Source organism: Urocitellus parryii, chromosome 6, assembly GCF_045843805.1.
Source record: "Urocitellus parryii isolate mUroPar1 chromosome 6, mUroPar1.hap1, whole genome shotgun sequence".
NCBI lineage: Eukaryota > Metazoa > Chordata > Mammalia > Rodentia > Sciuridae > Urocitellus > Urocitellus parryii.
The window spans coordinates 159542674-159555141 of NC_135536.1; the positions used below are offsets into that span (position 1 = coordinate 159542674).

The 12468-nt window shown below is 40.1% G+C and overlaps 1 protein-coding gene across 1 annotated transcript in view; it reads right to left on the bottom strand.

Moving 5' to 3' along the window:
- Positions 1-12468, bottom strand: part of Macrod2 (mono-ADP ribosylhydrolase 2) — a 1937146-nt gene that overhangs the window by 162441 nt on the left and 1762237 nt on the right. The window contains exons 10-11 of the mRNA XM_077800161.1: positions 8916-8960; positions 1709-1792 (exon numbers count right to left, since the gene is read on the bottom strand). Of these exons, the coding sequence (XP_077656287.1) occupies positions 1709-1792; positions 8916-8960 (129 nt within the window). The remainder of the gene's footprint in view (positions 1-1708; positions 1793-8915; positions 8961-12468) is intronic.

Below are 12468 nucleotides of genomic sequence, written 5' to 3' on the forward strand. Positions count from 1 at the left end.
ATATAATGAGCTCACCAGGGCAGACTCTGTCCAGTCAGCTGAGGACACCTACACACTTGCTCATGAAAAAAATAAAAGGTAAGACCTCTCTGGCAAGGAAGCCAGAGTGATCAGAGGGTGATCAGAGGCTCCAGTTTAACTGCATTAGGAATTAAGCTAATATCTTGATTTTCACTTTTCTTAAAGCTTTGCCTTCTCAGTTGGTTGTGACCCAGAGGAGAGTGAGAGCAGTGTCATCACGGATCACCTGGACCCACAACACTATCCAGGATGCTGTATAGTGATGGTTTGTGCTGCTCAAAATCTCTGTTCAAGCAACAACCTGCTGCTGGGAGAGAAATAAGCTGACATCATCTGGCAGCCACACTTTAGGGATCCAAAACATGAACCTGGGTTCATGCCAAGGCCATTTTCCCCCTGTGCAGCTTGCAACCAGTGACTGAGCATGGGACAGTGGGATATTAGAGCCCAGTCATTCCTGCTTAATAGGAGACTCCTCTAACGATCAGTCCTTGTGCTGGGCCTCCCCAGACTTTCTTAGATGGCACTGCTGACTGAGGATATTCCTAATTCATCTTTCTTCCTGCTTTCTCTCTTTTTCCTTCTCCTGCTCCCTCCCTTATTCCTCTGCCTTTATTCTTCAAAAGCATAATCCCCAATAAATATTTGCACTTTTGCTTTCATCTTAGCATCTTCTTCCCTCAAGGGCAGAATTGACTCTATCAGCAATACTATACTCTTCATTTCACCAAAGAAATGGGGCTCCAGGCAAGAAAGTAGAAGACATAATAGGTATGTTCCTTTTTAGAAGTTTATGAATATGCTTAGGTTTGATCTTCACTTGAAAAAAAAAATACCCTGTTCACATTTTTCTAAAAGAACATTTGAATGACTTGGATGTTGTACCAGTGCTAGAAAGGGGAGCATCATCTCTTTACAAAACTGAGCAAAATTGGACCTGCCCATTCAAGTGCAAAAATATAAAGATACATTGCTTCTAGAAAATAAAAGAGAAGATTAAAGACAAAACATTTCCAGCATTCACAGCTGAGGTTTGATTCTGGAAAGACTGAGTGTTATTCAGGAGATAAACAAATTATACCAATAAGCCAACTGCTACAGCACAGATCTTCCTGTGTCAATCTTGACCTTCACCTTTACAGAGTTTCAGAACATGTAACTTGTGAGCACTTCCCACAATTTTCAATTTCCAGAGATGGAAAGTACTTCATACTGAGAAAATGAAGTTTTAAAATTTGGTTTTTATGCCAGGTATGGTGGCATATGCCTATAATCTCAGTGGCTTGGGACGCTGAGGCAGGAGGATTGCAAGTTGAAGGCTTGCCTCAGCAACTTAGCAAGGCCCTAAGCAACTCAGTGAGATCCTTTATCAAAATAAAAACCAAAAAGGGCTGGGGATTGTAGTTCAGCGGTAAAGTGCCCCTGGGTTAAAATCTCCAGTACAAAACAAAATACAAACAAACAAACCCCCCAAAACATAAAATTTGGTTTTTACCTTAACAAAAACATCCAAATCTGATTTTCCATCCTTACATGCAAAGGATAGTAAATATATAAGGAAAGAATAATAGAATTGCTCTGTAATTTTTTGAACCCTTAAGAATATCTGAACTACACAAAATTTAAAATTAACTACAAGTTTATTTTCATAGTATAATTTTCTAAAGGAAGAAAGAACAGGACTTACCTTCACTAGAGTCTTTTGAACCTTCTAGCTTCTTTGCTTTGCTCTTCTTGTGGGGTGGAGAGAGACCTTTTGGCTCTACCCCCTCTGGAAGTACAAAGATTTCATACATTCTTATTTAAATATTTACCAGTAGGGTTCAAAATTGTGTTGAAGTTTAAAGATGTTTTCTTTTTAGTAAACCCACACACACTGAATCTTAATTGCAGATTCATCTGTCATCACAGCTGAGCTAAATTTTGGCAAGGACTCCTGATTCTCCAACCTACATAGACTTAAACTTTAAGGTTTTTAGCTAAAACAGTTTTTTTTTTCTTTTGTAGACACCATTAATGACTCACACACATGAACTACAGACAAGTGCTTTGTTCAATTTAATTTTTTTTCTATAAGGGAACCTTAAATCATATATATTGTTTTTCTCCAAGAGAATAAAACTTCATGGATTGACAGTGATCATTGACCATTTCATCGTAGTCCTCAAAGTAGGGCTAGATGAAGTGCAATGTCATCTCGTGTTTGAGGGGTGAGGTGGGGCCTGAAACTCTATTGCTTCTTTGTAACAGACTTCTTTAGTAATCCAGATTCTAAACAACTTCCACATGTCCCCAATTAAACTACTGTGCTTCCCATTTCCCTCGGTGTTTTGCTAAATCTGTCCAAGGAGGTTAATAAATTAAATTAGGAACGTGTCTCCAAATTCATCCCTTCTGATACAGTGTGCTCTGCTCAGCATTGCTTTATGCGTCCAGCCCTGGGGGTTCTACTGAGCTCTGGGTTTATATCTTCAGCTGGGAGCTTCCTGCTACATCCAGCTCAGGGGAAGCCAGGGTGTTTGCTTCCTAGAATCCTGGTAGTCTTGGGATGGTTGTGTTCCTTAGTCTAAGGTTAAAGTCCCTGTCAATTGGTCTTCTCCACAGGGCCCTCTCTGTCTCTTGGGCCCTCTGGCTACCCACTCCCTATTGTCCCTTCCTGGCTGGGACTGAAGTGTGCTCCACTCCTCTCAGCCCTGATGATTTCCCTTCACTCAACTCCCGTCAGGCATTTCAAACTTAACGTGAGCCAGAGCCATACACTGGGGGTCTAGAAACCCCTCCTCTACCCAGTACTGCACAGCTCAGGGATGGGTGTTATGTGCTACCCACTCAGGAGCTAAACCCCAAACCTGAGATGCCATCCTCAATATTTCTCTTGCTTTACTTTTCCATTCCAAGCAATCCCAAGTCCTATCAGCTCTGCTCTGAAATATATCCCAGATTTATCTGCTCTGCTCATCAGTTGTAATCACAGTCGCTCAAAACAGCAGCAGCTTTTGCTTGGGTTACAGTAATCTTCTAAATTCTAATTTATAGCCTTCTAATCTCTCTGCTTCTACTCTTTACTTCCTCTGATCTGTTTTCCACACATCAGCCAGTGCGATCTTGGGAAAACAAGGCAGGTCATGTCGCTTGCCTGTTTAAAAATACCGTTATTTAGAATAAGATCCTAATCTAACTCTATGGCCTAGTCCTGTACTTCATTTAGGCTTCATCTACCTTCTTAGCCTTGTTTCTCACTTGTTCTTTGTGTTCCTCAGTCACTGCAAAGCTAGTTCCTGCCTCAGGGTCTTTGCATCTGCTGTTGCTGCCCCCATCCACCCCTGGAACAAATATATGTATATGTCTGCCCTGTATTTACTCTTTGAATCTCAGATCAAATTCAGCTCCCTAGAGAGGCCTTCTCTGACCACCTAATCTAAGGGGGCTCTCACAAGGGAGGTCTCTTCCAAACACATCAGTTATATCTGAAATTATCTTGTTCTTTTGTTTTTTTCTTTATGTTTCGCTCCCCGCCCTGGTCCCCAAGAATGTGAGTTCCATGAGACAAGGGCACTTGACTTTCCAATTCCTCTTATATCCTTGGTGCCTAGCAGTACCATAAGAAATTTATTTTAAGTTCTATTTTATATTTGCCTCACTCAGGCCTTTTTTTTAAAGTCAATATATAATGGCACCCATGTCTAACTTTCACTCTCTTGGCAGCTATTGCCTTGTGCCAGGATTCCAAAATTATACTATAGAGCTATGGCAATTTGTTTTTCTTTTCCCATTTATTAAAAAAGGAACAGAACAACTTTAGGAACCCACATTTGATAGATGTGTTGTTAAAAATCTTCAGTGTTATAGACTACAAAGGTTTTGGGCACTAGGCTCACTTTTTCTGGGTTGTGAGTCAATCACATCTAAGGTCATTACTATGGCCAGGGTGAAAAATTTTGCCAATGACTACATTAGCAGCCCTCCCCTCCCAACTTCTGTCACCAGGTGTGAGATGTGTGTTGACCTTTGGAATGGGTTCAGCAAAAAAAGAAATGAGATACTTGGAACAGCTCACTGAGCACAAATACTGGCTCAAAGAGATTCATAAAATGGGCAAGGCGACTTTTGCAATCTCACTGGGAGAAGACTCTAATCCTTTTGTGCCCCTGAAGTGTGTCATCTGCAACTGGGACCAACAGGACAGTTTCCAGTGCTGGAAATCCAATTCCAAACCAGGAAGCCTTAAATTCCCAATTCTTGCTTTTCCACCTGAGGGAGAATTCTTGGGGAGTAGGTGAGATTTAGAAAGACAACTGCCCACATTTTAAAATATTTAAGTGTTCTTAAACTGCAACATATTGGGGCTGGGGTTGGGGCTCAGTGATAGAGTGCTTGCCTAGCATGTGAGAGGCACTGGGTTCGATTCTCAGCACCACATACAAATAAATAAAATAAAGGTCCATCAACAACTAAAAAAAAAAAAATTAAAAACAACTACAACATCTCTTTTTTTTTTGTTTTGTTTTGTTTTTGGTGGTGCTGGGGATTGAACCCAGGGCTTTGTGCATGCAAGGCAAGCACTCTACCAACTGAGCTGTATCCCCAGCCTGCAACATCTTGTTTTTGAAAAAAGTTGTAGGGTTCTCCTTCAGTAGTCAGTAGATGTGGATGCATATTAATTATGAAGTTGTCCATGATGTGGATATTCTATCATTTCATGATACCCATGATTAAAGTGTTCTACAGCATTCAAATGAAAGCCACTGATACACATGCTTCTGTCCCCAGGTTTCTACTTGTGGTTCAGCAGGAAACTCCGGGGGAGCTAAAGGGTAAGTTGTTCTTGTTTCTCCTCAGAAGTATCCCCAGGCTTCTCCTTGACAGTGTGCTGTGTTTTCTAGGTTGCCTCTGTTGAAACCTGGAGCTTTGCCATGAGCAGGACTTTGCCCTCTGGGGAACTCAGCTGTGCACCTGGCACTGCTGTGATTGAGTTGCCATTGGTGGTTGCTGATTCTCTATCCCTGCTGGCTCAGACTGGGGCCAATTTCAACAGTGCATGGCCATGGAAATAAAAGGACATGGGGAAATAGTTACCACGCTAAGATTAAAGATGATGATTAAAGGACATTAAAGGAATTCTGGGAATTTAAGCTAGTCTATTTTTTTTTCCATTTCTCATAAGCGCTTCACCATGAAGAAAGACCTTGTCTGACACAGATATCTGAGATGTTCCTACCTCTATATACTATAAGAGTCTGGACATAGGAGAAAGAAAGCTACAAACCTGGGCCCTGGGGTCAGGCCAATCTGGATTTGTATTCTGGCTGTGTTATCTAACCAAGAACTAATCCCTCTTAAGCCTTGATAATAACATTTCCTACCTCATAATGTTGTACATATGAAATGAGTCCATGCATGACAAGTGATTGGCACAAGTGGATGCTTGATTAAAAACTGGCTGAGCAGCGGTGTGCTGAGGCTGATCTAAGCCAGCTCACACCAATTAATTGCACCATCTCTTCTGAACTCTCACGCTCATTGGCTTCATGTTGGATAGTTTGAAAAAAAAAAAAAAACGAAACATGGTAGGTGTATTCACACCACAGAAATCTGCAAACTCTTCACACGGGGGCTCCTCTACTCTATCATTTTACTAGAACACCACTGGTTTTTCGGTATTTAATTTGCTATTCACTATCATTCAACAGCATTTGTTGGCAGGTTGATTCACTCAAGTAGTCCTTCACTTGTGTGAATTGCATCCTTAAAAATCCCTCCAGCTTTTTTATTTGTATTAGAAAAGGTGATGCAGGACAGAGGAAAGGCAGCAGTTATTGGTCTTGAGACACTGATTCAGACGCTTCCTGGGGACAAACAGGCTCTAGTGTGAATAAAGCCAGCCTGCACACCAACGTCTGTCAGGGCCAGCTGGCATGCCAGGGAACCATCCAGCACACAAATCCCCCGTGATTTCAGCACTCAGATATTAGGAAAGGGAGAGTAGCTCCCCAAGCCCACTCTGCCTGAGTGGCTTAGCATCCTTGGGCCTTCGAGTGTGACTTTAGCAGCTGTGTTCAGCTGCAGGAGATAAGAGTCCCAGGAAATCTGGTGGGACTAAAATCAGAAATGATGATCCAATTAATGCCCTAGACCTCAAATGCTGACTCCAACCCTGTATACTCTGCATTAGCATTAATAATGATTTCCTTAAAATCACTCAGTGGTTTGGATAGATATCTAAATCTCATTAAGAAGTCAACTCCCTTTGCCTAAAAATATGTACTTAGGGCACTTAGGCAAATGATCCATGGCAAGATAAGCTTCTTATATTGGCTGAACAAAAGGGCTATACCCCCACAGACAACACTTTCAAGGACACTTTATAGAAGCAAGATAAATGAGAATAGCAGAGATTAACATTCAATTTGTGGAAGTTAATCCACAGCAGGGTGGCCATTTAAAACCTTTTCTCAACAATGTATTTTTTGAGAAAATATTGTTCTTTAAAAAATAAGACATTCTACATGGGTCTAGAAATTGAAACTTTTAGTAGAAAATTTGTCTTGGGCTTTATGTTTTTAAAAAATCAAGTAGAATCCTTGTAATAAATCTAATCTTCTCAGAAGGAAACACCGAGGCAAGGGTTTGAGTAGTTAATTTGAGACATGATTCCAGGAAGCACCAGAAAGGTGAGACAGGAAAAAGAAGACAGCTGATACCAAGTGTGTTAATGAGTAAATCTGCACTGGGGCTCAACTCTCCTAGAGACCTCTGAATGATGGTATAAAATCATGACGTCCAATACCACAGCCCACTAGTCACATATCATGGATGAGAGTTGAAAGGTAGCTAGTCTGAATTGCAATGTGAATGTAAGATACACACCAATGTCTAAAAATTAGCAGTGTCAAAGATTTAGTTTTGAAAAAGGTAAAATATGTAATTAATCTAATTTCTATATTGATTATGTCAAAATGGCATTATTTGGGATGTTATACAAAATATTTTTAAAACTGATTTCATTTCATTTTGTTTCTTTAACGTGACCATGAGAAAATCTAAAATTGTACATGAAGCTCAGATCTGAGGCTCACGGTTTATTTGCACTGGGTGGTAATGGAATATAACTTGCCGCTGATGTAGCCTACAGGAATGGTGGGTGATTAACCAGTTCTTGTTCAGCACTGATTGGAGTACCTTGAGTTTGCCTTCATGACCACAGCAAAGTCTTTAGCCAGGAGGCAATAGAATTCTTTAGAAAGCTAATATCATAAAACAATAATGAATGCTGAGGGGACATAGGTAGGGCACCAACAGATGCTACCACCCTCTTCATTCCTGCTTCTGACTTTCAGATCCTCCCACAACTTCTCATGCCCTCTTGATCCATTGCTTTTGGGGAGATCAAGAGGACCTTTCAAAAATCAGACATGTCTGGACTGGGGAAGAGTAGATAGAAGCTATGATCATTGTTCCAATGAACTTTCATGAAGAAAGGGAACTGATGTTATTTCCCCAGGAAGATAGTCAGCGGTCAGGGAAGAGAGAGAAGTTTAACTGAATAAGCAGGAGGCCCATTTTAACCAAATGAAATCTGTTGCAGAAGAATCTGAAGAGCCTCCTATTAACAGAGCTGCTCAAATTGAGATTGTCAGTCATTTGTAGGGGGTTCTGGCAACAAATAGGGGGTAACACAAAATTAGAACCGCCAAGACATCTATTTTAATTTTGAAACCTGGCCCAATTTCATGGCGAGAGCAGTGCAGTTGCTGAAATGGAGAGCATGGGAATCTTGAACATAGAATTAAGTGCTATGCCTTTCCAATATCTGTTAGAAATGAGAGACAAGAGAGAAAAAAAGAAAGCAAGAATGTATCGCATCGTTACTGTGGCCCAAGCACTATGAGGAACATTTGAGGTATGTTACCTCATTTATTCCCTTAAAAGAAGCAATCTGGTGAGAAGCATAAAATGAAGTTTATAGAAAAAGACACTTGCTGAAGGTCAATAAGTGGTGTAGCTAGAATTGAATACAGGGCTATTGATCTATGTATTCATTGTACTCATTAGTAAGGACCTATTAAGTGTCTACCTTAGGCAAGAACACATGCTTTTATCTACTAGATTTCCCTCATAGACACTTAAGGAGTTGGCATGCATCTTAATTTCAGATAATGAGAACAACATGCCATATATAGAAATTGTATTTTCCGAAGATGGCCACAGCAACATTTTAGGTTTTTCCTGCTCTGCAGAACCACTCACCGTCAAGAGATTAAACCTATATTTTTATCCTGAAGCTGGGAGTACTATTCCAAAGAGTATAGTTCAGTGGAAGTGATTCAATGGGACTTGTGACCCTGGATCTTAGGAAGGGTAAAGCTTCTCCCTGGCTCGCTCACCTTTTCAAGAGAAGTGCCACTGGCCATCATGCTGTCAGAAAGTCCAGGCCACATAAAGAGGCCATGTACAAGTATTTCAGAAAAATTTTCCAATTTAAGTTTCAGCTGATAGCTAGAATCAGTTGCCAGCCAGGTAAGTGAATGAGTGAATTTTCAGATGATTCCAGCCTCCAGCTCTGGAGACCCTTGTGAGCCCCAGACTTCATGGAACAGGATGATTGGGTTATCTCTGCTATGTTGTCTGAATTCCTCATGCACAAAATATATGAGCATAAGTGGCTGTTCTAAGCACCAAGTTTTGGGGGTGATTTATTATACAACGCTATAATAAACTATAACATCATGTTAAGCATAGTTTTTGCCTTAAGAGTTAGTGCAACTACTTCCTTATTTTACAACGTTGAGCATGCATGTCTATTTTTATTAAGCTGATTTTGTCTTTCTTTGAAAAAATATAGGGTATAAATAAAGAAAAACCTGTCTCAAATAATAAAATCATAAGTTCAATACCTGAATCTTCTTTCATGTCAACATCCTCTTCCTCATTGGTATCATCTATTAAAAGTAAGAGAAGATAAAGAGAGATTCATATAAGAGCTAAAAATCCCAGAATGTTCCACTTTGACTAATAAAATATATTTTTTTAAAAAAGAGCTCAGTAAAAAGACACTCGTTCATTTTTGTTGCCTTATATCATTGTGTTGAGTTACAAAGTGAACACATTTAAGGCACTATTTAATATCCAGGGTTTACATTTATGTTTTATAAAATTATTACATATTTGTAATAAGTTGTAATATTCAGTAATTCATTTTACTTACACAAATTATGCATGGTCACCTAAATCATTTTAATTCTCCAGAATTGTGAATTATGGACTTTAAATTTCACATTTTCTATGTTTATTAAAGGCGTGCACTCTTATCTCAAGTATCAGAGAAATGCAGACATCAATATTTGGTTGAATGTTAAACACAGACACATGTTAAATCCCTGTATGGCGCCATGAAAACACCACTCTGCTACACTTGTAAATCCAAACATTTATGCTTTCAAGTGCCCCTAGTGGTTGAACCATTCCCATGTAAGTCCCCTTATCTTCCAGCGTGACCCTTTTAAGTAGGGTAGGATGTGTGATTCCTCTGTGTTGTAGATGACACGTGCTCTTTTGGACTTAGGGCATACTACCACATCTTACCTTGAATGGCCTCCATATCCAGCACCAGTCTAACATCTATAACCCCACAATTCCTGTGCTGAAATCCTAACCCCCAAGGCTATGGCATTAGGAAGTGAGTCCTTGGGAGGTGGTTTGATCATAAAGGTGGCACCCTCACAAATGGGATTAGTGCCCTTATAAAGCATCTGCAAGAGAGACCCCTGGCCTCTTCTGCCATGTGGGGAGATGGGGCAAAGACACTTTCTATAAGGAATTGGGCTTTCATGTTGATCTTGGATTTCCAGACTCCAAAACTGTGAGAAATAAATTTCTGGTGTTCACTGTATGGAATTTTGTTAGAGCAGCCCAAGTGGACTAAAACATCAGTCAGTGTCAAGTCCTGCCCTGTGCTCCTGTTTGTTCCTCTCTGTTCACATTACTATACTCTAATTCTGACTCCAAGTACACTTTGCCTTAGGTATCTTAGAGTTTCCTAACTACTCTTCTCTTCTTCCCCTTTCCTACTCCCCTTTAACATATGGCTGCCAACTCATTATTAAAATATAGGTCTGACCTGATTCATAGCCATACATTAATTGCCGTCTGCCTAATGAGAAAAGTCTAGACCCTTCCCTGAGTATTGAGGAATACTCAAGGTCAAAGCTTTTTAGTTCTTAGTTTCCTCACTTTCGTTACACCAGTATCATCACCCACACAGATGGCAACGTTCAACTACTCGTCCCTGTTCTCTCAAGATACCTGTCTTAGTCCCTTTTTTGATGCTACAACAAAATGTTTAAAGCTGGGTTCTTTATGAATAACAGGGATTTATTTAGCTCACAGCTTTATAGGCTAAAAGTATATCTCTTCATCCTCTAGTAAAGGCCTCTGGCTGCATCCAACATGGCAGAGGGCATCGTTGTGGAAGCTCATACAAGAGCAGTGCATGTGGAAGACCTCATGTGGTGAGAGAAACATAAAAAGAATGGAGAGGGACCAGGGTCTCTCTCCTATAGCAAGCCAATCTCATGAAAGCTAACCAAGTCCTAAGAGAACTACATTACTCCCTCCCTAGGGTAGTGCCTCCATGATCTAATTATCAAGTACCCATCACCTCTATACCATTACACTGGGACCAAGCTTCTAGCACACAGACCTTTGGAAGACAAAACATACCCTAACCTTAGCATTCTCCAATAGCTTCCTAAGTCTGCCTTACTCTTGCTGGGAATGCCCTTCTCCACTTTTATTCACCCGAATCCTTCAAGGTCAAGCTTAAAGTCTCTGATGGAATTAAGCAGGGTTTGTACTTGGAAATAGACAAGACACAGCTAAATCAGAGAGGAAGTCCACAAAGCTTTCTACAGCATCTGTTTAATCCAAGTCTGAAATGAATAGTGTTCTTTTTGTTTTGCCTTATTTTTATTGCCTCCTGAGTATGAATGTTAAGGATATTTGGGCTTAGGTCTGCATATTGTTCTCAAACTACCCATTCACTTGGCATGCAATCTTGGAGAAATTACCTAATTTTCCTGATATCAGGTTCATCATCTGTGAAGTGGGATAATAACAATGCCTTCTACTTAGAATTGCTATAAGGACTAAATGAGGTAATGTCATGTAAAACACTAGGACAGTTATTGAAACATTATTAAGCACTTAAAATTAGCTATAATAACTATAAACCCCATGGTCTACTTCTTGGTTAATATATCTGTCTTCCACATGCTCATCTCTAGATCATAAGTTCTATGGAGATAGAGAACATGCCTTATAAATATAAGTCCTTGGTACCTAATGTCATTCATTTTATTTATAATTTTTACTGAATGGCCCAATCATGTTAGCTGTGCAATCTTGGGCAAATAGCATACAATAGTATACACCTCAGTTTCTTCATCTGAAAAATAGGGATGATAGAAGTACTGACTTCTTAGAGTTGCTGACATGTGTAAAGTGCTTACACAGAATGAGCATTCAGTAGATGCTGATTATTGCCATTATGGTGTCATTATTATTATTTTTTATATTTAATCACTTATTGGGCTCTACTATGTGTAAGAACTGTGCTGGGCCTTGAAAATACAGGTTAATAATCCCTACCCTCACAAAGTGGGTGGTAAAGAAAAGTAAAACAATAGTCAGAACTGGAAGAAACAGATGAAACAGATTCTCTGATGCAGAAAAGCAGAAGTTCTATTGGGAAACAGACAAGAGGCAGTTAAAATAGAGACAAAAATCTATAAAGGCTTTTCCAGAAGAGGTGAGGTTTCATCTGTGAGGTCAAGTTAGCTAGAAGAAAAGAAAGGCTACAGTATATGCCCAGAAAATGTAGGTCCCCTGTCTACATCCCCTTGTTCCTTGATACTTTAGTGCATAACAGCCTGACTTCCAGCCTCCTGCTCCTGGGTCCTCTGCTTGAGAGCTTCCTCTGGTTGCTAGAACCCACTCAAGAAATATTAGGGAAATGAATACCCTGCAGGGCTCAGCATTCACAAATCAATGACAGGATTTGCATATCAGTATCCCAGCTCCTTTGCTTCTCAAGTTCATTGAAAAACATCCCAAGCTTGTTCCATACTATCTCCCTTAACTCCCTTCTCCCCATTGGACTTGAGCCCCAGATGTGCAGTGGTAATTGGTTTGTAATGTAACCTATTGCTCTCATTTCCTTCCAGGTCCCACTTCCACACTCCCCTACTGGTGTTTCCTGAGATTCCCTTTGAAAGAAAATACTTCCATTTGAATCCTTGTTTCAGAATTTTCTTCTTGGGACACTCAAATCAAGGCAGGGTTATCACACTCAAGCATAAAAGAAAACATCTGTCCAAAGGCCTGGATGTGGACAGTCAAGATGCTTTGAAGGAAATACAACTAGCTCTGAATGGCTGAAGAGAGGGGTTG